This window comes from Rhopilema esculentum, chromosome 11, assembly GCF_057945365.1.
Source record: "Rhopilema esculentum isolate cy_ngs chromosome 11, ASM5794536v1, whole genome shotgun sequence".
Taxonomy (NCBI): Eukaryota; Metazoa; Cnidaria; class Scyphozoa; order Rhizostomeae; family Rhizostomatidae; genus Rhopilema; species Rhopilema esculentum.
The window spans coordinates 4,229,670-4,254,690 of NC_142825.1; the positions used below are offsets into that span (position 1 = coordinate 4,229,670).

Consider the following 25,021-nt stretch of genomic DNA (forward strand, 5'->3'; position numbering starts at 1 on the left):
CACATTCCTATTGCTTATTGTTACTTATTCCTAATTCAAGATTGATTTTTAGTTACATGCAGATTATCGAATAGCTCAAACTTTACCTGCCTTTAATTTTACAACCTTAGTAAGGGGCTTCAGAAAATGATTTATTTGCATGTGAAGACGTAAAAGTTTTTATGCTAAGTGCTCCATATTCAAGAGGTAACAACGACTTTATGATAAAAGAAACAAAGAAAAACTGAGTTTCAATATCCAAAACATGCTTCGATGAATGAATTTCTTCTGTAAGCACATTTTGTCGAATCCATTCCAGTAAAACATCAAGTTTTCAGCCTTTTAATGCGTTTTTCTTTATATCTTTATGTTAACCAACCTTTGCCCACATCAGCAACGTATGAAAAGCTATGCATTCTTTTATTCCAGGTGAAGTTGTCTTCTTGCGTAAACACTCGGAACTTTGTTCGACTACAGAATGCATTTCAAGAGATGTGACGCATATGTGTAAACATTTATACCTCTGCATATTATGGAAAGAGTTTGCAAAAGGGTTTCGAGTTCCCAATGATCTATCGATCTATAAACTACGTAAGGTCTCATGTGCCTTTTTAATTCTATTATTTACAACAAAATTACGGTAGTCTTCGTTTCAGATTGTTTTAATGTTTCTACTCAGGGCCCTTAGGATCGAGGGATTTTTTAACGAACTACGTTGTCATGTAGTTTTCAGGGAAAAACATTTTTTTCTACTTTTTCAGGACTGCAAATTGTTTTTCCCTCTAATCACTAGGCAATCTCGATATTTTTATTTCTAAGAAGCCAAAAACATATTGAAAATCGAGAACAGTGGTCTTTCATTTCAAGACGAAGGTCACACTCCCCCCCCCCCCCAAATTTTGTCGCCAGCAACTTTCTCGAGGCCCACTTGATGTTCAGTTGAAGAGAAAATAGAATTGGAATGTAGCGTTTTAAAGTAAAAATATACCTTTTTCTTTTCATTCCATATCTTTTTTACTCTATGGTGGAAGAATACAGTATTTCCTTGATTAAATAACCCCCTGCGAATAAGCGCCTCTCTCAAATTGGCGCACCCTGAAGAAGACAAAGTTCAGAATAAACGCCTCTCTCCAATAAGAGACCCCAAAACAAAGAATTTTATTGATTCTATTAGTTTGTTTTATTATTTTCTGCGAAAACGACTAAGACTTCTAGATGATTATTCTCTTGCCCCCGGATTACTCCCAATAAATAGCCATTCCAATAGCCCCCTCTGCTGAATAAACCAGAATGACGAGTTAGATAGTGCGCACGATTAGAACAGCATCCATGTCGCAACACAATGTTTTGGCAGAACTCTTTTTGGCTATTAGTTCCTTATGCAAAATTATTGTTGATTTTTCTGCTATTTTCTTGAATTTCGCAATCAACCCCCTCCTCTCTAATAGCTGTCCAATTCGAAAAGGCGTCCCCCTAAAATGCTGAAATTTACAATATCCCCGGGGCGTTTAATCGAGGAAATACGGTACAAGCAATAGACTTGTTACTTCCATTGTTCCTTGTCAAAGGGGAATTCTAGCAACAAAAGCAACATTCTTCGAACGTTGGCTGGTCATTTCTTCTAGTAGAATTCAAACAAATGACTTTGGAATGTTTCATTTTAGGCCCCTTTAGACCACTGTACAAATTGTTTTGAGATGCTGTCTATTAGATTTATATTTTCAATTTAATTTTTAGAGGCAGGTAGCTCCTACCTCATTCCGTCAACAAATCATGCGATGGCTGTCTTATTATCTTAAAGCAATGATCCTTGGCTATTTGAATGTATATTTCGGTCGTCCTCATTTCCCATTCTTTTACAACAAAGTAGCTTTGTTATACTTCCCAGTCGCCTTCCTATATGCCCTTTCCCGGCTCCCTGCCCCCTACCATTATGCCCCTTTTTATCTTTAGGCAAGACAATTGATACCATGAATTTTCCGCAGACCGAAAAATACTTGACTATAACACACGCAATCTGCATGGTTCTGCTATATCCCAATGTCCCTATTTCATGAACATCGAGGCAGTGACAAAGTCAAGAAAGTTTCCAAGGTTACTTTTAAAAGTCAACTCCTCGCAACCGAATCATTCGTAAATTCTTTTTTAGTTTAACTTTGAAAGGAATACAAATTGAAATTCATGGAGTTTTCACTTTGGCTGAAGCAGCACATGAATGCAAAGATCGCACTATTTCAAGATATCACTTTCAAGATATCACAAGATATCACTAGTCGAGTGACTTGGCATTAAACAATAGCGAACCTCCCCAGCCAAGCCTCTAGCTTTACAAATCGTCTATTGAATTTCTTTTGTTTCAAGTGTGAAGCTTTTGAAATTCTAGTATTTGCAAGAGAAATATTTTTTGTAGATTAAATATTCAGCCGATTTTTTCGTTGAATTGTGAAATGATGAACTGGGACATGAACCTCCTTGTGTTTATTTTTTGTTTATTTTTCCTGCTTTTCCTAACTTTGATAATTGATAGTTTTCGCAAGCCGGTCACTACATTCCTTTCTTTACACAAAGAGAGCCTTTTGTCTCTGATTGAATAGGCAGTGTTTCAACTAAATGTTGCATTTCTGGCAAAAGTATACATTTTATCAATTTATACATTATACCACAGGATGCAAGAGATTGTGCTCTTCCTTCTGGTTTTTTCGCTGAGACAATCGGACCATTTCTGGCAAAGTTATTCGACTTTTTCTCAGTTTTGACCGAGGGGGATTCAGGTTTGCACAAAGCAGTTCAGAAAAAACAATAGGCTTGTGATTCCCAGAGTTTGTAAAGATCTTAGTTTTTGGCGATTTACTCCTAAACTATAATAGCTATGAATTTCTAGTTTAATTCATGAGACGGGCCGTTCGATGCTCGATTTTTTGAGCCGTTTCCCGTATTTTTAAGACTAGGTTTAGCCGAGTTATTAAGGATTTTGTCTCGAAAATCGCCAAAAAACGGTTTTTTGGACTTTAAAAATCGAAAACAGCCGCTAAAAATTCGCTGACACTTTCTAAAAATCGAGCCAAAAATCACCTAAATTCTGATGTATAGCTTTCTCTGTTTGAAGCTCGCGTTTCTTTTTAAAATCGATTTTTCCGAAAAGTGCACTTTTCAAATTTTCTCAAATTTGCATCGCAGCGTCCAGGCCAGGCCAAAGCCGTTGCTGCGATGGCGACTTATACTTTCTACTTAAAAACGGTATTTTCTTGATGTTTTAAAGCGGGGGTAAGCTTTTTACATGCTAAACAAACTGTTTTAAGTTGATTTAGATGCAATTACAGTGTAATCGCTTGATTTTAAATCATTTTGAAAAACTTCAGTACATTTCACTAGCCGCCCGTAGCCTGGTCAGCTTTAATAGAGAGAACCACACGAATATCGCTCTATATTCGCATATCAAGAGCGTTGATCATTTAACAGCCGTTTACACACTCTCTTCTTGCATGTTGAATCTGTTTGATCTTTTACAAAGGGATTAATTGCAACAAAATCTTCGCAACTTCACTTTTCCTCGATGAAGGTCTGGGAATCCCCTTCCATTGGCATATTCAGGCTTGCAAACTTTCTATTGTCTTACCGGGTTACCCTCTAGTTTTTGCCCTTCTAAGGCTTTAATATCAATATGATTGAGAGAAATAGAACAAAGATGCAGTTATCTATCGACTCAAACCCTTAAAAAGCGAATATCGAGCGATTTTCGTGTGTTTTTCTCCATTAAAGCAGATCGGGCGACGGGCGGCTAATGATATGTACTGAATTCTCTAAACTGTCACTAGCCGCCCGTCGCCCGATCTGCTTTAATGGAGAAAAACACACGAAAATCGCTCGATATTCGCTTTTTAAGCGTTTGAGTCGATAGATAACTGCATCTATGCTCTATTTCTCTCAATCATATTGATATTAAAGCCTCAGAAAGGCAAAAACCAAAGGGTAACCCGGTAAGACAATAGAAAGTTTGCAAGCCTGAATATGCCAATGGAAGGGGATTCCCAGACCTTCGTCGAGGAAAAGTGAAGTTGCAAAGATTTTTTTGCAATTAATCCCTTTGTAAAAGATCAAACAGATTCAACATGCAAGAAGAGAGTGTGTAAACGGCTGTTAAATGATCAACGCTCTTGATATGCGAATATAGAGCGATATTTGTGTGGTTCTCTCTATTAAAGCTGACCAGGCTACGGGCGGCTAGTGAAATGTACTGAAGTTTTTCAAAATGATTTAAAATCAAGCGATTACACTGTAATTGCATCTAAATCAACTTAAAACAGGTTGCTTAGCATGTAAAAAGCTTACCCCCGCTTTAAAACTTCAAGAAAATACCGTTTTTAAGTAGAAAGTATAAGTCGCCATCGCAGCAACGGCTTTGGCCTGGCCTGGACGCTGCGATGCAAATTTGAGAAAATTTGAAAAGTGCACTTTTCGGAAAAATCGATTTTAAAAAGAAACGCGAGCTTCAAACAGAGAAAGCTATACATCAGAATTTAGGTGATTTTTGGCTCGATTTTTAGAAAGTGTCGGCGAATTTTTAGCGGCTGTTTTCGATTTTTAAAGTCCAAAAAACCGTTTTTTGGCCATTTTCGAGACAAAATCCTTAATAACTCGGCTAAACCTAGTCTTAAAAATACGGGAAACGGCTCAAAAAATCGAGCATCGAACGGCCCGTCTCATGAATTAAACTAGAAATTCATAGCTATTATAGTTTAGGAGTAAATCGCCAAAAACTAAGATCTTTACAAACTCTGGGAATCACAAGCCTATTGTTTTTTCTGAACTGCTTTGTGCAAACCTGAATCCCCCTCGGTCAAAACTGAGAAAAAGTCGAATAACTTTGCCAGAAATGGTCCGATCGTCTCAGCGAAAAAACCAGAAGGAAGAGCACAATCTCCTGCATCCTGTGGTATAATGTATAAATTGATAAAATGTATACTTTTGCCAGAAATGCAACATTTAGTTGAAACACTGCCTATTCAATCAGAGACAAAAGGCTCTCTTTGTGTAAAGAAAGGAATGTAGTGACCGGCTTGCGAAAACTATCAATTATCAAAGTTAGGAAAAGCAGGAAAAATAAACAAAAAATAAACACAAGGAGGTTCATGTCTCAGTTCATCATTTCACAATTCAACGAAAAAATTGGCTGAATAATTAATCTACAAAAAATATTTCTCTTGCAAAAACTAGAATTTCAAAAGCTTCACACTTGAAACAAAAGAAATTCAATAGACGATTTGTAAAGCTAAAGGCTTGGCTGGGGAGGTTCTCTCCTCGCTCAAACTGGATAGTCATTCAGTACATAGCCAAACTTAAAAGGAGATCGCTATTGTTTAATGCCAAGCCACTCGACTTGTGAAATTCGGAGGATTGGTGATCTCCTATCCAATACAGCTTGTAAAATCGGTTGTAAATACACAGGGAGGGGTTTACAAGAGGGTAGAGGATACGCCTTACCCAAAATAAATTCAATGGGTTAACAGTCACCACATTGTCGAGCTTGCAAACTGGCTAAGACAAGCGTGATACTGCATATTTAAGGGGTATGTTTCAAATGTTGGGGAAGGCGGGCAATTGGTCTCTATAGAGACGTACCCAACGGCCCACCTGAAATTATACCCCTGGTTGACCTATCCAATTAACATAACTGGAAACGTATAAACAGCTGTTGCCAGTTATAGATGATCTTTCTCTGATCTTTCTCATGTCTCAGGGCACTCGGGCAAAACCCCCCAGCCAGGGAAGTTGAAGTCTTGCCTCCAGCAAAGTTTAAGTACCTCCCTTGACTCCGCAATCGCTGACCACTATGTTTTAAATATCGGAGTAACAGAGAACATGTCTCATTTCTAGCGTATATTCTATTTTATTATATATTTATATGTATATATGAATATTGCAAAGCAAGTAGCTTTAAAGCTGCAGTAAAAGGGGTAAGAAGCCTTGGCTCTCTACTTTTATAGCCTTGGCTCCCCCCCCCCTTTCAAATTCGCTACGCAGGCCCTGTTATATACATACACTCTTTTTTGTATAAGAGCAATTTTATAAGAACACGAGCCTCAAAACTGGTCACAAGTTAAGAACAAATTAAGAACAAGCTGAGGCTGAGCTTCTGCAAAATAAAATTTTAAAAACAACGTTTTTTCTCAAAATCGAGAATTTTTAGCGATGTCTGGGTGCTTTTTCGGTGAATATTCAAATTTGTCAGCAAATTAAGGCTGTCTCACTCACTTTGTTGGCAAATGAGGCCTGAACACCTCCTTAGAGCGAAAAAGCTAGCAATTGCACTGCTTACACCCTTTTAATTTAAGAACATATTAAGAACAATCCAGCCTCAGATTTTCGAAAAAATTGAGAACAGTCAGCCTGAACCTAAATTTACTGGTTCTTATAAAAAAAGAGTGTATACATATATATTCGTTCCCCTCGACCCACCACGTAGTGTACTCATTCTTCGTACACAAAAATGAAGAAACTATTATACAACAGTCATTGCTAAATAACGTAGTAGTGATGTAGATGAAAATGTTACAAATAATATATATTTGAGTTCAGGTTGCTGACGGTGAATCTGATGCACGAATGTAACAGCAAAAATTGTTGAAACTGTTGATAGAAAATGGAAATTTTAAAGAATGAATTAATAAAATCTGGTTGTATTTTATCAGTTGTTCAAGTTCTTTAAAAACCTGACTTTCAAATCACAATTTCAGGGGGCCTCAGCCCTCGAGCCCCACTTAGTTTGCACCTTCTACTGAGACAGCATAACCATCTTCAGAAAACGATTTATGGAAAGAAATACTACAGCAAAATTAATTTTCAACTCTTGTCTTTTTTGGTTTACCGTGGGTTCCTCTGCAAGTTGAAGAAAAGGGGGATGCAAAAAGTTGGGGGCATAGCCATCTGCCCCTTCGTCGGAGGCCCTGTATAGGTCACCCGGCGGCCTCTGCACTATAGGTCATAGTCACAGAATAGAAAATACGTACTTCCTATTCTGTGTCATAGTACAGTGGCCTCTGCTATATAAGAACCGTTTCTCTGATAGATAAGTACATAATACTACAACGGCCTGCAAGCTGCATAGAAAAATTAAGACCTCTTCTGTGACACTTGACAATAAAAAGTGCAATTTCTGCTGTACAGAGAATGGCATCAAGAGGGTTTTTAGACGTTGTTGCACGATTTCGCAAGCCAAGAGCAGTAAACACAACTCCTAATACTGTTATCCTCCACCAATTTTTTCCTATCGGGGGAATCCCGAGCGCTTCGCCACCATGCCTAAAGTTGGAGACGTTTTTACGTATGTCGAAAATCCCCTACGTTAACAGCTATGGGGTAGAATTTTCGAAGAAAGGAAAAATTCCTTGGATAAGCTACAACGACACAGATATAGCTGATTCAAACTTTTGCATTGACTTTTTAAGCAAAGAATTCAAGGTGGATTTGGATGAGGGCCTAACTGACAAGCAACGTGGAGCATCATTGGCCATTCGTAGGATGTGTGACGAAAACACATACTGGGGCCTAGTTCATCACAGATGGAATGATGAATTTGAAAAAACAAGAAAGTAAATATATTTCTGTTTGATTAAAGTTGTTTTATCTTCGTGCAAAAAGGTAGTATTTAAAATAGGTCACGGGCTGAGGTTGGTACCGCATATAACCAATGTTAGTTGAAAAGTCTTAATTTAAAATTTATTATGATATGTGAAATGTAACAAGTCTAAAAAGACTGATGAATAAAGCTGGAAAAAAGTCAAATGTCATAATTTCTTGAATAAGTTCCCACAGGTTTATTTGTAAAAACGAATTTCTCGATGGGGTATTGTTCAAAAGGGATCTTTATTCAAATGGGGGGGGGGGGGGGGGGGGGTTATAAAATTGCATAGTAAATTCATAAGTACATTCAAATTACAAGCAAATGTTTGTGCAAGAGACATATTTTCAACATCTAAAATGCTCAAGATCTACTCAAACTATGATGAAAGCAGAGTCAGTAATGCTATGCATATTTCCTAGTCAACAATTTGCTCCTGATTTCATGTATAGATTTGCACAAAGTTGTTAAGTTACCATATGGTTTTTAAATACGAAATATGGAGGCTTTAGAAGAATAAAGATGAGCAAGGAAGAAGACTTATGTTTCCTTATTGAAAAAAAATCACTACAAATGAAATATTCTGTTGTCTGGTAGGAACCGATGTCTGACTTATGAAATTGGCAAAAGTAAAAGCTTGATAGATTTTATACCTTGCACTGAAAGTTTTGCCACCAACTCAGTCATTCTTTTTCTGAAGTTTGCACAAGAACAAAACACAAAAAATATTTTCATCAGGTGATCAAATTCCAAATTCATCTATTCAGTCTATGCTACAAGTAGCATAAATTTTTTCTAGTTTTGAGAGTGTATCTTGAAACTTCTCAAAATGGCTTTGCAGAGAAAACAACAGGATGCCAGTGGAACAGTTTTGGATGCCAATGTCTCTATATATCATACATTCTACCCCTACTCCCCCCCAAAACAGTGGAGATAAAATCACAGAGGGGAAGGTTATTATCAAGGTATGAAGAGACAAAAATCCAAGAAATGACATATTTAGCAACTTAAGCAGCCATGTACCTTTTATCTGTATTATCCAAATATACTTAAATTAGTCACAATATCCCCATTTTATACACATTTATCATTCTAATTCCAAAAATTGGCAAAATATTTCTCTTTTTTCCATAGATTTTTCAAAATATCAAAGATAGATTTTCTTGATAAATTCATTTGCAAATTGATTAGAAACAGAATCAGGGCACAATTAGCAGGTCATGGAATCGGCTTGCATTCTGGAGATGAGGTATATTTTTTGGTGAACCAAGACATCAAAGCACTTTCAGGTTACCTTGGAAACAACAAATTCTTCATGGGTGAAAAGGCATCTCTTGTTGATGCATCTGTTTTTGGTATAATGGCCAGTTTTCTGTGGGTTGATACAGCATCACCTATGAATCAGATGATTAAAGAAAACTGTACAAACATCGAAGATTTCTGCAATAGGATGAAAGACACTTTCTGGCCAGATTGGGATTCTGTTGCGTCAAAGAAAAAGCTGAAATCCAAACTTTAAATGCACAGATAGCCAAAACACTAATCTTTATACTCTTTTACAAATCACAAATCACTGCTTTCCATGATAACTGCTAACACCATCAATGAATAAGCTCTTTGGGTCTTTTTTGGGATACCTTAAAAATTGGGACATGCTCATGGTACTTCAAGGTTTAGAATTGTGGAAAAATGTTTTTGTAGTATACTTTCAGTATAAATTTTTCAGGTTTGCAAAAGGGTGGAATATTTTTTCAGGTCTCGGTACAGTGTGATGCCAAATGGCACTATATTGTCTTTGCTGATAAATTGAAATGCAGCAAAAATTTCTAAATATCCTGCCTATGCCACCATTAGCAGTTTAATATATTAGATGAAAAAGGACAACATATACAAATTCTTATATGTTTACTTACATGCATGCACAATCGCCTCATATAATGAGCTAAAAAAAGTTTTTTTGGTCTAATTTCAATATTTACAATGCTTTTACAGGAATTATTTTGCATTCAATTCCCCCCAAATGAAGCACCTCTGTCCTGGGTAAAGCAGTGCATCCCCTTGGTTTTAATATAAAGTGGTATTTGTTTTATTAACTTGCTATCATTTGGAAGGCTATTTTGGCTTGATGTTTGTTATTTGTTTTCTGGAATAAAAAAGGAGGACTTTTCAGCTTAAGGTTTTCAAATTATTTGTTTGGCTTGCAAGAACCGCGATGGAGAATATAAAGGTTTGAATATTAAAGAAAGTACATTTTACTGAAGACAGAATTGTACAATTTTATAATGCTGGAATGCATGAAAAGGGAAGATGGTGAAAACAAGTAAATCAAACTGAATAGGCATTTATGCAGTTTTTTAACAATATAAAAATGCCCAAATAACATAACCGAACAACATTCAAGAAGGATATCAATTTTTTGAGTTAAAAATGTATCCATAATTATAACAAAATACTCTAAAAGAAGCTTGTGACTAGATGCACAGCATCAGAAACAGCAGGGAGTAACTGTACAATAACAGGTAGAGGGAATCATACCCTACCTCATTTTAGCAATACTATTATCTTTCCTAATAAAGGGAGGTGCTTTGTGTCATAAAATGGATTGGCATCTGGTTTTCATACAGGAATTGAAATAAGTAAATTTGATGAAGCATTTGTTAGTGGAAGTTAGTCCTTTGAAGATCATTATAGAAGCCATCCCCTTTTTTAATCCATTAGAAAGATTTGTAATCCTCCAGTTTAGTCCACAATCCTATTGGCTTCACTGCAAGAATAGAGATTATGATATTTGTGGATTATTGCTCAACTCTGAAATCTGTCTGTTTCTAAAAATGACGAAGGTTCTCCCACTACCAAAGGCTCACAGATGACCCTTGACCCTTGTACTTCATCTGCAAAGGTTTGTCATCTTGCAAATTTAAAGCATTTTTTCTATAAACTTCTAAGATGTATCTTAAAGATGAAAAATCAGGGGATCTTTATTGCATCCTGCATTTCCACCTGCAAAATATTTGTGATTCTTCAATGCCAATTTTGTTCTTACTTTGCCAAACAAAGCTTCACTCTACACTAAATTTCAAATTTTTATACTACACCCCAGCCCTTAAACAAAATTTTCCTAGGCCAAAAAACAATTTTGCAAAGATAGCTCTTGCTTCATCTACAAAAAAGAATTTTGGCAGCAGATTTCTATCTGGGGTTTATTTACTACAAACATAAAACGAGACTTTGGAATTACTTTGTCTCTGCATAATGATTTCTTCATTCTATATCTATTGATCACTGTACAGCTATTCTTTTATTTCATTGGCCATCTGCCTGTGAAGTTTTGAGTGTCCCCTAAAACAAAAATATTGAAGCTGATTGATATTCTTAAGCTAAAATTTCAATAAAACTGGACAAATCTTGCATGGTGTCAAAATAGTAAAACAAGTCATGAAGCTTGTTAAAGTGATCATGAAAAATAATCACTGATGATAATGTTTCTGTTTTGCGATCATTTTGATAAATAATAATGATTTAAGATTTTGACAGGTGACAATGATAAATAGTGGCAATGATCATAAATGGTGAAAGTGATTGACAAACATCATGGATGTAACTGATGATAATGATGATTTTCAAAGATGATTGATCAATCACAATCAATGATTAAGATCATAATGGTGATTAAGGAAGATTGTGATAATGATTAAAGATTGACAAAAGCGATTGATAATGATTATGATGCTAATTGATGATGATTATGATTGTATGATTGGGGCGATAAAGGCGTTGATGATCATAAAGATTGATGAAAATAAGCTTAAAAATAAATAACTTACGTGGTGCTATCCTTGTATACACGGTAATAGTAATCCACATAGTTTGACTGACCCAGGGCTCTGACAAACTCCTCATCATGAGTAATAACAACAAGCTGGAAATTTCGTTGCTGCTGTCGGGTTGTAATTATACTACAAGAAAGAAACCATAAATGAAAAATTCTATGAAAAGACAAACAAAGCAAGATTTTTAAAAATATTTTGAATGAAACATATCATTGTGAATACATCATAATGAAACAAGGCGCTAAAACATATGTCAGAGAGAAAGACACTAATTGAAGTCAGGCACAAGCTGAAGTTGAGTTAAAGCCTTACTCTTTTAATGCATTAGCTAAGCTCTCGACATTTTGTTCATCCAGGTTGGTCGTTGGTTCATCCAGAGCCAGGATTCCACAGTTGAGACAAAATGTCTCTGCAAGTGCCAATCTGATTAAAATGGATGCCAATACCTGAATAATTGAATAATAGCTATTTAGGAAATGAATTGAAATATAAAATTTATCCTACATGGAGGCAAGGTGTGCGATTAAAATAATTTATTTGAAGAAGCACTGAATGTCCATTTTGAGGCTTCACAGGTGCTGGAAAAGCACACAAATATGCTTCATGATAAGACCTTTTTGCAATCAAATAGAACAAATAAAAGCATTTCCGCATTTCCAATATATCGAAGCATGAGTGTGAAAATGTGATTTTGTAAATACATCTAAACGAGCACCACAAATAAACGGGAGCTAACAGGAATACAGTGGAATCCTGATGGAACAAACCCCGGAAATAATAATCTTTCTGGTATAACGAACTAAATGCCTGTTTCCCTGGATTTTGCATAACAAATTCCTTACAAATTCTCCGGAATAACGAACCACGGATATAACGAATTCTCGATATTACGAACCAAATTGTAGGTCTCTTCATCATAATTACCCTCGATATAACGAACTTTGTATAAATTTTTCATCTTTTATTTTTATTTATTTTTTCCAGTGTTCATTAATCACTTTATCTTGGGAGAAATCATTTTTATAATGGGCAAAACATGCTGATGATACATTTCAATTACTGGCTGGTAGACTCAGAGCACGAGATGAAAGTTCGATTGCGTCAGAAATTACTGCGAATGAGTACATTGATACTACCGAATACCCTGTTACATATGATACGTTGGCAATGAGCGACGACAAAACTTTATTGAGAGACCCAGATGGGGAAGCAGCAGAAGACAAAGAAGAATGTGAAGGAATCGATGACGTCATTCATCCGCCAACTAGAAGTGAAGTGATATAAGCTTTGCCAATCTCTTGGTCCCAAAAGATTTTCACTTTCATTAAGATTATCACTTTCAATAACCAACCCGTAGTTTTATTTGATCTCAGCTTATTTTTTGGGGAGTTAAATGTGGACAGTAGTTGGAGATAGCCTAAACAAGCCCACCGAAGGCCTACACGACGAAATGATCTGCGATTAGACCTAAACAACGTTTTCTCTCGGTTTAACGAACTACCGATATAACGAACCATTTTTTGGTTCCCTTCAGAGTTCGTTATATCGGGATTCCACTGAATATTGTTGCCAATCTTGAACGTTAAATTCAGAATAAACAAGAAAGCTTTAAGTAACCTGGAAACATATTTGAACGAGCCCCACAAAATAAAAGAAATATTGTTGGGAAACTTTAACATTGGATTCAGGTTAAACAGAAGAGGTTTGAAACAAATATTGCTGGAACAATTTATGAATAGGCATGTCTAACATAACAATTTATGAATAGGCCTTCCCGGTGCAATACAACTTCATTCCAATTAGTTTGAAAGTAAAAGTTTTAAATTCAAGTAGTCCCAAAATCCCCTGTAATATCATTGTAGCGAGATTCGAACGGTAAGGATAGTTAGCTTCTAAAACGGACTAGGAACTCTTATCTAAACTCTTTAATTTCTAAAAAATAAAAACAGAAAGAAGGCAATGCCTTTGAAAACGTGAAATGTCATTGGGAAGAAATTGAAAAATGGTGAGATATTCAACCACAAAAACATTAAATATCTCCGATCTAAAATAATAGCTGTTTCAAAATGAAAAACCATTAAATTTAAAATGTGTGAGAAGGAAGTAGGATAGGCTGTCCGCCGGATTCTGTGAATCTTGCAATGAGTGTAATATAAATATAAAGATAAAATTCAGGAAAAGAGAAAAACGGCGACGAGAATCCAATGTACTAAGATAAATTTTCAAAATAATTTATATGTCCTTCTTTGTTGTGAATATCCTCATCAATGGAGGCAGATGTAGTTTACGTCCTGTCCACTCAAATATGCAGCACCAGTTGATAATTTGTTAAATATCTTTTGAACCTAGAATACCTTCATTTGGGGCTCTTGGTACCTGGCCCAAGCGGATCCCAACCCCCACAAAATAGCAATTCTCAAATGTTTCAAAAGCGGGCTCAAATTCAAAACCCATGTTCTCAACCCATGTAACATTTGCTAGACCCTCGACATTCTATTAATCGTACATTTATTTCTCTCTGTGGCACTGCCTTCTACTTGCATAGCCACTGAAAGCCTTATGATTGGCCCTGAGCCATGTTTAGGTCCTCATTAAGTCTGGCAGTACTGATTAGTCGCGATATGGGGCGAAACCGGTCTACTGCCGACCGTTTGAAGTAGCAATGCTTTTCTACACCTTCGGTTAATACTTAGTGTTAGGCCCATAACCTTCTATCAATACTTAGTTGAAACAAAACGTTTCTAGTAGTTTCTTGCTTTCAGCAAGTTTCTCATTCTACCTTTTTCTTTAACTAGACAAGACATCCCAATTATTCAACATGGCATTGCCCTGTCTGGATCCAAATTTCAAAAGGAGAGTTTCAGAAACCATACCTTTTGGCCAGCACTACATCTGCTCCTCATGTCCAATGACGTCTTACCTTTGATCATGACAACCTGCGACAATATAGAGTACAATATTTAAACCACTTTGGATCTGTAAATAAACTCACAGCGATCAGGTTAAAAGCACTAATAAAACAGATAAAAGCTTTTGTTATTGATAAGTGAATTTTCTTTACTTACTCGGACAGGAACACTCTATATTCAATGTCTTGGCTTTAGACTATAAAAGCAAAAGCTCTAAGGAAAATCTTCATTTTTTAGCTAAAGATCTTCTTATATTTTCTGTTATTTGTTTTTGCATATCATAGCCAGGTCGGGCAATAAAGACTTGAGGCTGCAGCCTTGTTTTCTCGTGAGGAGCTATCATTTTATGCATAAGTCATAATGGCAAAATGGCCAAGACCTGTGACAGGCCTTTTTCATCAGATGCTGTAAAGTTTTCAGAGATAATGCATTCAATCTAGGTTGCAAACGACGCAAAGAATGAATTTGTGCTACTGAAAACAGACTAAAGCTTGATAAGTATTCAAATATTTTCTTGACCAACACCAAAGAGAAGGACAATTCTTTTTAAAATTATGCAAGCCCCTTTGCGGTGCCTGGTACGATAGCAATCCCCTCCCCTTCCATTCCCTTTTGTTGGGCCTGCTGCTCCGAATAAATTTGTTTTCTCTTTCATCACTTCTGTTATCACTTATACTGATTTTCATTCTTATACATTTAGTAATTAATTGGAAATCGTTCGCGTGTAGTGGAATTTCAAAATGAGAAAAAACTGAAACTGAATGCTATACCAGAATCAAGGTTATTTTTGTTTCTCACAGTCTAGAACAACTTTTTCTGTCATGAATATTCATCAAGGCATTTTTACACGTCATGGGAAGGGGACCGATTATTTCACAATCTAGGGTCTAAGAGCCTTTGCGAGATGAATTTAAAGATGTTAGCTTGTCATTCTTCACGTGAAGATCAAGGTGGTCATAGCTCTTCTTCATCGAAACTTGATTCTTCATAAAATATAAACTTGGATAAAGAAGAAGCAGAATTCAGCAGAATTCAGCAGACATGCTTGTAGCTTGCTGTGAATGCCTCCTAGATCAAACTTTAATAGCTATCATCAGCAGAACAGTGAATTGACATAAAGCTAAAGGAAACACACCCGGTAGTTATAGACACGCCTTGCCTTTGCTGCTCCACTTCCGGTATCTTCGTCTGCGCGTATTTCAATCGTATCGATATCTGAAATGACAGAGAGAAATTGCTCTTGCTTTCTCATAGCTGTAAGGTTGTATCAACGAAAGAACTTCACATTTCGTTACCTTGCAGGTAGCCTAAAGCGGACACATATTGAAAGCTCGTACCTCGACAATGACAGGATTTGGTTAAACAGGTCAGAGACCTTAGGACTTTGATGAAAATCGCCAAAAGTTATCATATGAAGATCTTTTTTCTGCAGAATGGACCATTGGGACACAATGTTGAAACTATATACATTAAACTGACCAAAAAGTTTTTCCCAGAGGTATATAAAATCAAGTTAACAAAAAATGCAACTAATTTGCTTTAGATTGACCGATCAGTATAATTAAAACAGCGACTTCTTCTGTCTACACAAAATCAGATCTCTCTACTTAATGGGAACACACCACTAAAATAACTCAAACGAAAACATAGCCTAGCTAAACTGTTGCCATAATATCCTTGGGTATCTTCTGTATCACAATCCGAATGTTCAAAATGCGTTCATGATATCTGATTGTCATTAGGGGAAAAAGTTTGGATTTTCTATTGCAGTTTCAGTTACATAGTGCATGAGTAAAATCAGATTCCGATGCAATCAACTTGGATGTTTCCAGAACGTTGCATTGTGGATTTCGATTTTACATTGCGTTTGATTTTCTTCTAAAAATTGAATAAAATTACTGCCTTTACAGAGGGAAAAGAAGGGTAGAAAATGGATGATGAAATGAAGACATACCGTTGCCTTTGTAGGTATGTATCCAATACTCTTTCAGAATTCGATTGATCTCCCCCATTTTTATTGTATGAAACTTCATAATAGCTCCGTCTAATGCTTTGTAATACTTGTCAAGATCTTGATTTGCCATTTCTGTTGTTTTTGACTCGATTGCTTTCTTCGAATAATTCGTGTCCGCACAAGCAAACTTCTCGCTACGCAAGTCCCGTTCCATCTTCCTTTGCTCCTCCTCCAGACCTTTTAAACGACCCTCACAACTTGCTTTGCTATTTCTCAACTCGTCTAGGTCCCTCTGTAGCTCAACTTTATTCGTGCCCAAGAGGCCAGATGCTCCATATTTCGACAGTTCTTTTCTCAAGCGAGCCAGTTCACTTCTTATTTTGGCCATGTCTTTCTCGGCCTGGAACAATCTAGGCAACACAGAAATTTAGCAACATTAACGACCATAGCATTTAAGTTGTTTAAATGCCATCAAACTGCCAAAGACCTTGAAATAAAACTTATGGTAACAAACGGTGATTTATTTGGAAAAAATTACATTAGTATAAATAGTGTTTGATACATACAATGAAAATGTTCTACTAAAAATTAAAGGAATATTCTAGGGTTTGAGTACATACTTTAAGCTTAATAGCAATTCTTAAGTTCTTCACTTCAAACGCTTTCTATCTAACCATAAAAATACAATACAACGTATAGCTACAGAGTGATGTGATATTCACAATTACCTCGGAGCTAGATTTGCATGAGATGATCTACATAACATAAACAACTTAAGAACCAATAAAAATTGCTGATTACCGGTCTGTCATAAAGTGTTCGATACCATATAGGCGGAGATGTACACACTATATTTTAGCATAGAACAGGTTGGTTCTAATAAGCTACTCCGAGTTTCATTCTTAATGCGATTAGCAGGCAACATAAAAAATACATTATAAAGAAATATGAAACAAACAATACAAGAAAACGGTTGTTTCTAGCTGTGGAACAGCAGCCTTGCATCTGCCACTAACAAAGCTAGACGGGTTTATGTAAATCTTTATATATACATAATATGATGTGGAGAAAAGTTAAAAATGTTTATCCCATTGCTGAGTCGAATTGTTAACATGAGCAGAAGATTTTTCTGTAAATAACCCACATAAACAGCATGAACCCAGCAGAAAAATATTAGAATAAAAAACATTAATGACAAAGTACTTTTAGAAGTAGTTATTAAAGAAAACTAGGAAATTCGAAATTGAATTTTGAGTTTGGAGATTGATTTTGAAAAGCAAACCCCCCGATAAGTGGCAAAAAACACACCCAGGCTATATTGAGTAATACCCACCATTACCTAATTCTTTTTAAAGTTCTTAGTATTCTTGTTTAATTAGACTAAATTTCAATTTTAATATGATGTATTGTCGATAAACAACTTAGAATATTCAAGACAGGTCTTAAATTAGAATTGATTACGCGAAGCAAGGCAACGAAAAACAAGTCAACTGCTTTCAAAAAGCTAGCCACATAACTGATAGGTACGTAAACAAAAAATTGATGCTGTAAATTTAAAGATTGTAGAACAATATAAAAAAATAAATCAAAGATCCTGGATAATAGCAAGATGTACAAGGTATAGATATAATTGAAATCTTATTTAAAGAACAACAATCAGGGAATTTGATCCTACCTTACGTTGTCTTCCAGCTCACGGGCCCTTGCTTGCTGGGTATCGACCAGTTTTCGAGCCTCAGCTAACTCTTTGGCGTATTTTTCTTTCTCCCGCTCGAATCTGCTATTCTCAGCCTCAGTCTCCTTTACAGCATCAGCGTTTTGCTGCAGTGCCTTGTCCCTACCGTTGGCCAAATATCTGGAAAAAGGGTGTTTCGTATGTTAATATTCTATAAGAAAATGAACTAGTTCTTTGCAGAAACGCAAGACAACCTGCCAATTTTTATGCGATCGATCTAATACTTGTTAAATCAACATGTGAAACCAAATAATTCTATTCAAACAATTCTTTGGCAGTAGCTTAATAATAAATCTGAAATAAAAATCGACAAGAGCGCTAAAAACCGTTCCTCCCCTGCCCCTATACTTCATCAAAGCGTACCTCTTTATCTCGGCGTCCAGTTCCCGCACTCTGTTCCCACTTTGCTTGATCGCTTCCAACAGACTGCGCACGTCTTCTGCGTGCTTCTCCTTCTTATCTTCTGTCAATCTTTTCTTTTCTTTGAACTCACTTAGAGACTTCTGAAGAGGCTCTAGTTGGTTTTCTGCCTCTCTTATCTCTCTCTCAAACGATTGGTTGTTTGAACTCAGTTCTGCTTTTTGTTCCTCAAGCTGTGAACGGCGTTGCAGTTTTGCAGAAAGGGCAAGCTTCAATAAAAGTACAAATAAACAATGAAATTATCCTTTGCTAAAGCAAAATTTGAAAATTGCATAGAAAAGCGGGAGCAAAACATTCTAAAGTACTTTTCGTCTTACACTAATCGGTTTATAAATGACCGCCCCTTCTCAGGATAATGATAAAAGCTTACTGAATGAAATGCCTTAAAAGCTATAAATTTCATTAACACAAACACAGTACGCAACTTACAAAATAGTTTAAAAACATTCAAGCGACACAAACCGCTGGGGGTAAGCTCAGTAAAAGACATGATATGTTTCTCTATGGGGCAAGCAAGGTCTTGAGTTGCAACATATAACAAAAATTGACATTTTGCCAACCTGCTCAGATTTGAGACTGTTGATGCTTCGTTCCAGCAATGAACACTGCTTATTGTGCTCCATCAGTTGGTTTCTCTTCAATTCCATCTTCCGTTCAATGCTTTCACTTTAAATCAAATTATGACGTCACAAAAATGATTGTTAGCAATAAAAACAAGACTGAAAAACAATTTCCTGACAAATCGAACACAATAAAATGGATATAGCATGGTCAAATAACTTGCAATATTGTGGTGGTATCTTAGCAAAAACAGGTTCAGGTTTGAAAAGGATGGAATTGCTAGCAAAAATGTAAGATGCCCCGAAAGAGACGGCAATTGGGCATAAGGCTGAAAACATAACAAGTCCTGGTTTTCAGATCTTTCCTAATAGCTTTCACCCATCCTTGAGGGTCCACCTCTAGAAATCTTTTCAATTTTCATGGCAGGGCGGTGACTGTGCCTTTTAAGCCGGTCCACATCTTCCGGAGAGAAAACGCTAAGTTTTTGAAGAAATACATATTTGAACATGGATTGAGATCTTTTTTCCTCTGCACCAATCTTGTTTACCATCAGATTTCCTAGTGTGGCACAAAGTAAATCATCTGCTCCCCTACCCTTCCAAAAACTACGTTAAATTCACAATAATTGTTGTTAAGATAAGAGGAGTGAAACGACAGTAGAAATCACTTTCTACCAGACATATCATTTTCAAAATTTGAACCGTAAAATTAACGGAAATAACTTACATTTGCTCTTGGGCCTCTTCGATTTCCGCTGTTATCAATGTCATCGTTCTGCCAGGGGCTGTAAATACACGTACAATTATAGCAGTAAGCTTTGATAAGATCTCTGCAAAGCTTGCATCACCTTGTGGAAATTTGTTATACCCTTATCCAATAACCCTGGGCTGGTGCATTTGAAATGGTGCCGAAGACAGTCGTGACATACAAGGGAATTACAAGTTAGCAATACCACCACTGCTTTGAGCCTCCCAAGCGTATGTGAGATACCCTTTTGTGAGACCTGAGTAGGTATCAACTTTCACTTGAAGGTGAGACCAGGAAAGTAAACAAAATTCTAAAAATCTTAAAGAAGCATCATTTTACACACAGTAGCATGCGATATCGAGAGCTGCGTTTATATAATGGGAATCAATTTACCCCAACCTTTCACAAGAAAAATTAACTAATGATTAAACATACAATGCCTGCCAAAAGTCTTGGAACACTGACGTCAATTTTACAGTTCAAAATCAGTCATCTCCCTCTCCCCTATAAAACAATGTTGGTTTACTATCAAACAGGTTAGGATTTTAGGAAGCACTTTCTTTTGCGCTTCTTTTATGATATTTCTCTAAATCATCAACATTGTTTTAGGGGGAAGGGGGCGGAAGTAGTAATTTTTTTCATGAAAGGAATGAAAGATATCAAATGTAGCGTAAATTGCTGGGTGTTCCAAGTACTTTTGGCAGGCATTGTACCAATATCTTATGCTGCGTAAAATAATGTAATCTAAAAAACATTTTGAAAATGCATTGGCACATCTCTAATATTTGATACTTTAATGTTGTGATCCCAGATGAACTATATAAATGTTTTTTGAGCCTGTTCCAAAATGTCTAAACGGAAAGAAGCTAGAGGATTTTCCACGCATCACTGTCTATTATAAGATAAGAAACAAAAAGAAAATAAAAATTAAATACTCTGGATTTACCAATTCCTTTTAATTTTGAAGACTCCAGGCTGATGGCTTTATCGATATCCCGTATTTCATACAAGTATGAATCGACCATGTTGATATCTGGCTGCATATCCCTCGCTGTCCTTTCTTCTGTTTCTGTCATAAGACGCACATCCTCAAGCTAACAAAAACAAAAGAGATGCAACGACATCAAACCTCCAACGTTGGCATCTCGCTATAAAATACACGTCTTCAGAACACGTGTATCTCCCTACCACGACCGGGTACTCGCAACCCACAGGTCGACCCCATATAGGTATCCCTCATATAAGTCCCCCCCCCCTTATACGTATCCCCTATATAGGTCCCCCACATGTGTCCCTCATATAGGTCTATCCCATTTAGCTCTCCCCCATATAGGACTCCCCCATTTAGACTCCTACTTCTGCCGAAAGAGTGAATGACAAGGTGATTTTGGAAATTCGTTCATTGGATGAGATCTTTAAAATTAAACCTGCCCAGGAAAGCATATCATATCAAACCTGACCCACCGAGAGAGGGGGAAGAGGGCAATGGCTCCTAGGCCCGTAAGCAATGGGGGGCCCACTGGCAATTAAACTGCCCTAATGGCAATTTAAATATGACTCTTAATACCTTTGTAGCTACAAGTTGAACACTGCTTTACAAATATGAATTAAAAGTAGATGAAAAAAATACTAAGCAGTTCAAATTCATATCAAATACCATATCAAATTGTCATAAACTCTGGAAAGGTCCCCTTCTTGTGAACAAAAGTGTACATGAAAATTGACTGAAACATACGTCATTCAATTCCTGTCTCAGTGATTCGACTTCTTTACCAAGGTCAGAAATTTTCAATCTCACTTCGGGGATGTCTTTTGATTCCAGCGATTCGAGCTGAGAAACGGAAATGGCACATGAAGGAACGAGAAAACTAAGTAAAACTCAAAATCGACTAGAGATGGAAAGCTAAGCTTAGGTCGAAATAAGCAACTACACAAGAAGCAATGCAGCCATTGTAGCTAAGGTCAGATAGATCTTTATACAAATATTATCAATATCAGGGGTGAGACTACTACCCGTCTTTTTTATTTTAAGAAACACGTTAGACCAGGTAGGCTCAAAGCTTCTTAACATTTTGTTGATTTGAGCCTCAAATTTTAGAAATGATTCCTTCTTAGCGTACCTGGTGGAGAAAATCTGTAGCCGTGCATACAAATTTCTGTGCCTCTTTACGCTCTCAGCATAGAACGAAGACACTACATTGCTCGTCACACTTTAACAGATCCTACTTGTTCTACACGAGATAAATTCTACTCTACTTGAGATTCTATTCGATGTCATGTTTTCCCCCTATCCCTCTATCTGAGCCTTGCAATGTTTCTTAGATGTTTCTTAGTTTTTCGGGTATTTGAGCTTCGTGTTTCTTATTCCATGTTTCTTACAATAAAAAGACGCGTATTGGAAGAAGAACTGGGCCTTAACGCGATAAAATGAGCCTTAAAATTTATACTGCATTTGATATAGATCTGATGACAATAGTGAAAATAACACTGGCTTGTTTTGAGGTAAATGATTACAGAGTTGATGGTTACTGCTTAACAGTTGACCATCTGAGACATAGATCGAAAGACACTCAATCTTAATTCAAAATATATTGAAGATAGGAAGTAGAAAGCCAGGATTCTGTACGGTCCTTTACACGAGACATAATGTGCTTTCTAAAGGAGGCTCGTTAGATTAGATCACGAGTCTAGTCTTTCGGTGTATAGAACAGGATGTTTCTCTAGTTGGAGTAGCAACTTAGAACCTTGCATAGAATCTTTTTCTATACAACAAAAAGCGTGTACAGCTTTAAGGCATCAAGCACTTTATGTCAGATTGGTAACAGGAATGTTCATCAGTCTTAAAATAATGTGTACAACTTACATTGGCGTTCAGTGGTGCAAGCTCATCTACCACAGAAAGCTTTCTCTTCTCTTGGTCCAAAATCGTCTCGTTTTGCTGTCTTTTTTCTGGGACTGAAACCAACTTGTGTTCCAACTGAAAATAAGCAAAAATTACCTTTACCGCTTTCTAAATACCATCAAGAGTCTGGACAATATAGAACTTAGTGTGCAATTTATTCCAAACCCATTATCATTTGGCAATAAAAATACCTGTTTATCATGCAATCCGCAATGCTGGCTTATGACCGAGATCCAACATTGGAAGATGCTCTTTTAAGTACAGAGCAGCACTTGTATAGAACAAGCTACCTGAAGGGCCTAAAGAAGGTTACTAGTTATGTCAGTTTAAAAAGAAGTTGTAAAAGAACAGCAGCAATTGGAAACAAATATCTTTTATTAATTTCTCATTAAAAGTAGGCTTTATGTTTACTTTGCAGGTCAGCTTTTTACAGTGAGTTCAATATGATCTGCATAAACAAATCATAAATATATGTATGTATATATTATTTCAGTATATCAACATCTCCTGAAGAGTGAGTCATCCACGAAACAGGTCTGTAGAGATGAAACTTGTAATTTGGTTGCCTTCAACTCAAAAACATGTATGTATCTATATATATATGATCAAAATGGAAAGAAAATACAATGAATCACGTTTTTTCTGTTCAGGGATGCAAGACCATCATGGTATCTAAGGCTAAAATCACACAATTACCCCCTCACCTCTGTTACCAGCTGATGTAGTTCCCTGGCAGAAGCGAACTCACGATGACACAACGGGCATCCTTTGTCTTGCTTGTTGCTGCCCTTCATTTCAATTATGTACTTTCTGTAGATCTTTTCAAATGCATTTATTTCACTGACAATGCTGCAAATTACAAGTAAAATTCAACATAAACATTCCAAAATTGATAACATGCCAAATACCTCGAGATTTTTCCTGATAGAAGCTTGATCATGCGAATGAATATCTTAGAATACATTGGATACACCCAGGTTCTCTTTGATCGATATGACACCCATTAGGATTGTAATCTTACATTACTTCTGACTTTTATTAATGCATAAAAAAAGCGAAGGACTCAAAAAAGATTTTCACTGAAAATCTTTTTAAACATAAAACCAAAAGATTGATTTCTTTAAGGGATTTTTTGTGAAAAACAATTCTAACTTTCGAATTGAGCATAACAACGCAATCGGGTTTGAAAAAGATAATTTGCAACATTTCAATATCGATAGAACATGTTTTCTTTGAATGAACAATATAAGTTAAAAAAGAAAACAAGACATTTTACTTTTTGTATTTATCGAGGTTTTTCGTTACTTTCTCCTTGAATTCGTTGTAACTATTTTCTCCGCAAGCTTCAATCAGCCTTTCTTTATACTCAGCCTGTTTGCTTTCCATTTTACGCATAGCCTCCCTGCATAAAAAAACACACATATAGATAAAGACTGCGAAAGACAACTTGTACCTTTGAAAAAGGGGGTGGGGTTATTTGTAACAGAGACGAATGACAACAGTTATTTGTTACGTGGCAGCGCATTAGAGTTAGATTGACATTCAAATCAACTGTTTGTATCGACAAAAATATGTTTGGGAAGGAATACCTTCTTTTCTAGTCAACGTTCGGAAACAAGAAGCAAAAGCGTTGAGTTGATTCTAACTGAGTCAAACCATACCACAAAACTATCAAGCTACCTATTCAATCTAGCGTGCTTTAAAATTAATAGGAATTGATGCTTCTAGCTCTTGATCACCATATGCTATTTAATGATATGTGATAACGAAAAAGTTACATCAAAATGCGGTTCTAGCTAGCCTTTTAGTTAATTACAAAAATTAGGTTAAAAATTTTGAAAGATTTTACAGAAAAACATGACTAACAATTAATTTGCAAGTTGGAAAAATATTTGAAGCCATCATCAGTTTGATGAAGAAAAATGAGCCCAAACCACATACATGTTGGTTTTTCGATTTGCCTCTTTGGATGCGAGTTTCTTCTCAATCACCTTGATTTTCTCATTCATACTACGTAAATCTGACTTTTTCATTGTCAGGTAATCACGGAGCTGCGACTTCAGTTCTTCTAAAGGTGGACGGTTGCCAAAGATGGTTGACATGTCCATTTCATGGCGGTTTATGCTACGATTTGAATGTGAATACATTTATCAAATATCAAGAATTCATTAAAAAGGAATTTACAAACAGCGTTGGAAGAACAGATATGGATCTAAGAATTTTACAGTAAATGCTGCGAGGGTTAGTAGCATTCACTGTTCTGTATTCTGCATCACAATCGGTGAGTTTCAAAGTCATATATCTCTACTGAGTTCCATGGTTTGACCCGTTCTGCTGCCATAAAGCTAGCAAGAAAACATTTTAAA

The 25,021-nt window shown here is 36.3% G+C and overlaps 2 protein-coding genes and 1 non-coding gene across 3 annotated transcripts in view; 2 read left to right on the top strand and 1 right to left on the bottom strand.

Moving 5' to 3' along the window:
* LOC135693400 (uncharacterized) overlaps positions 1 to 2,446 on the top strand; it is a 38,017-nt gene extending 35,571 nt beyond the window's left edge. Inside the window, exon 4 of the transcript XR_016144215.1 lies at positions 409 to 2,446. This is a non-coding gene — a transcript (uncharacterized LOC135693400). The remainder of the gene's footprint in view (positions 1 to 408) is intronic.
* Positions 2,447 to 6,987: 4,541 nt separating this feature from the next.
* On the top strand, positions 6,988 to 9,710 carry LOC135693733 (failed axon connections homolog). Its single transcript, XM_065212291.2, has 2 exons — positions 6,988 to 7,568; positions 8,732 to 9,710. Exons 1-2 carry the CDS (start codon positions 7,147 to 7,149, stop codon positions 9,114 to 9,116), a joined length of 807 nt encoding a protein of 268 aa, XP_065068363.2. The 5' UTR covers positions 6,988 to 7,146; the 3' UTR covers positions 9,117 to 9,710.
* A 222-nt stretch (positions 9,711 to 9,932) lies between these two features.
* LOC135693732 (DNA repair protein RAD50.L) overlaps positions 9,933 to 25,021 on the bottom strand; it is a 37,260-nt gene continuing 22,171 nt past the window's right edge. Inside the window, exons 20-35 of the mRNA XM_065212290.2 lie at positions 24,597 to 24,779; positions 23,932 to 24,057; positions 23,360 to 23,504; positions 22,617 to 22,730; positions 21,489 to 21,584; positions 20,700 to 20,847; positions 19,733 to 19,790; positions 19,006 to 19,111; positions 18,389 to 18,654; positions 17,966 to 18,145; positions 16,291 to 16,700; positions 15,472 to 15,551; positions 14,301 to 14,363; positions 11,740 to 11,873; positions 11,422 to 11,553; positions 9,933 to 10,936 (exon numbers count right to left, since the gene is read on the bottom strand). Coding sequence (XP_065068362.2) covers positions 10,888 to 10,936; positions 11,422 to 11,553; positions 11,740 to 11,873; positions 14,301 to 14,363; positions 15,472 to 15,551; positions 16,291 to 16,700; positions 17,966 to 18,145; positions 18,389 to 18,654; positions 19,006 to 19,111; positions 19,733 to 19,790; positions 20,700 to 20,847; positions 21,489 to 21,584; positions 22,617 to 22,730; positions 23,360 to 23,504; positions 23,932 to 24,057; positions 24,597 to 24,779 — 2,290 coding nt within the window. The 3' untranslated portion in view covers positions 9,933 to 10,887. The remainder of the gene's footprint in view (positions 10,937 to 11,421; positions 11,554 to 11,739; positions 11,874 to 14,300; positions 14,364 to 15,471; positions 15,552 to 16,290; positions 16,701 to 17,965; positions 18,146 to 18,388; positions 18,655 to 19,005; positions 19,112 to 19,732; positions 19,791 to 20,699; positions 20,848 to 21,488; positions 21,585 to 22,616; positions 22,731 to 23,359; positions 23,505 to 23,931; positions 24,058 to 24,596; positions 24,780 to 25,021) is intronic.

What these genes read in the sequence shown, in the direction of transcription:
- LOC135693733 (XM_065212291.2), top strand. Translation starts at nt 7,147, where the DNA reads ATGGCATCAAGAGGGTTTTTAGACGTTGTTGCACGATTTCGCAAGCCA. An exon ending in GAATTTGAAAAAACAAGAAA is followed by an intron (nt 7,569 to 8,731) that starts GTAAATATATTT and finishes TTTTTTCCATAG; the next exon opens with ATTTTTCAAAATATCAAAGA.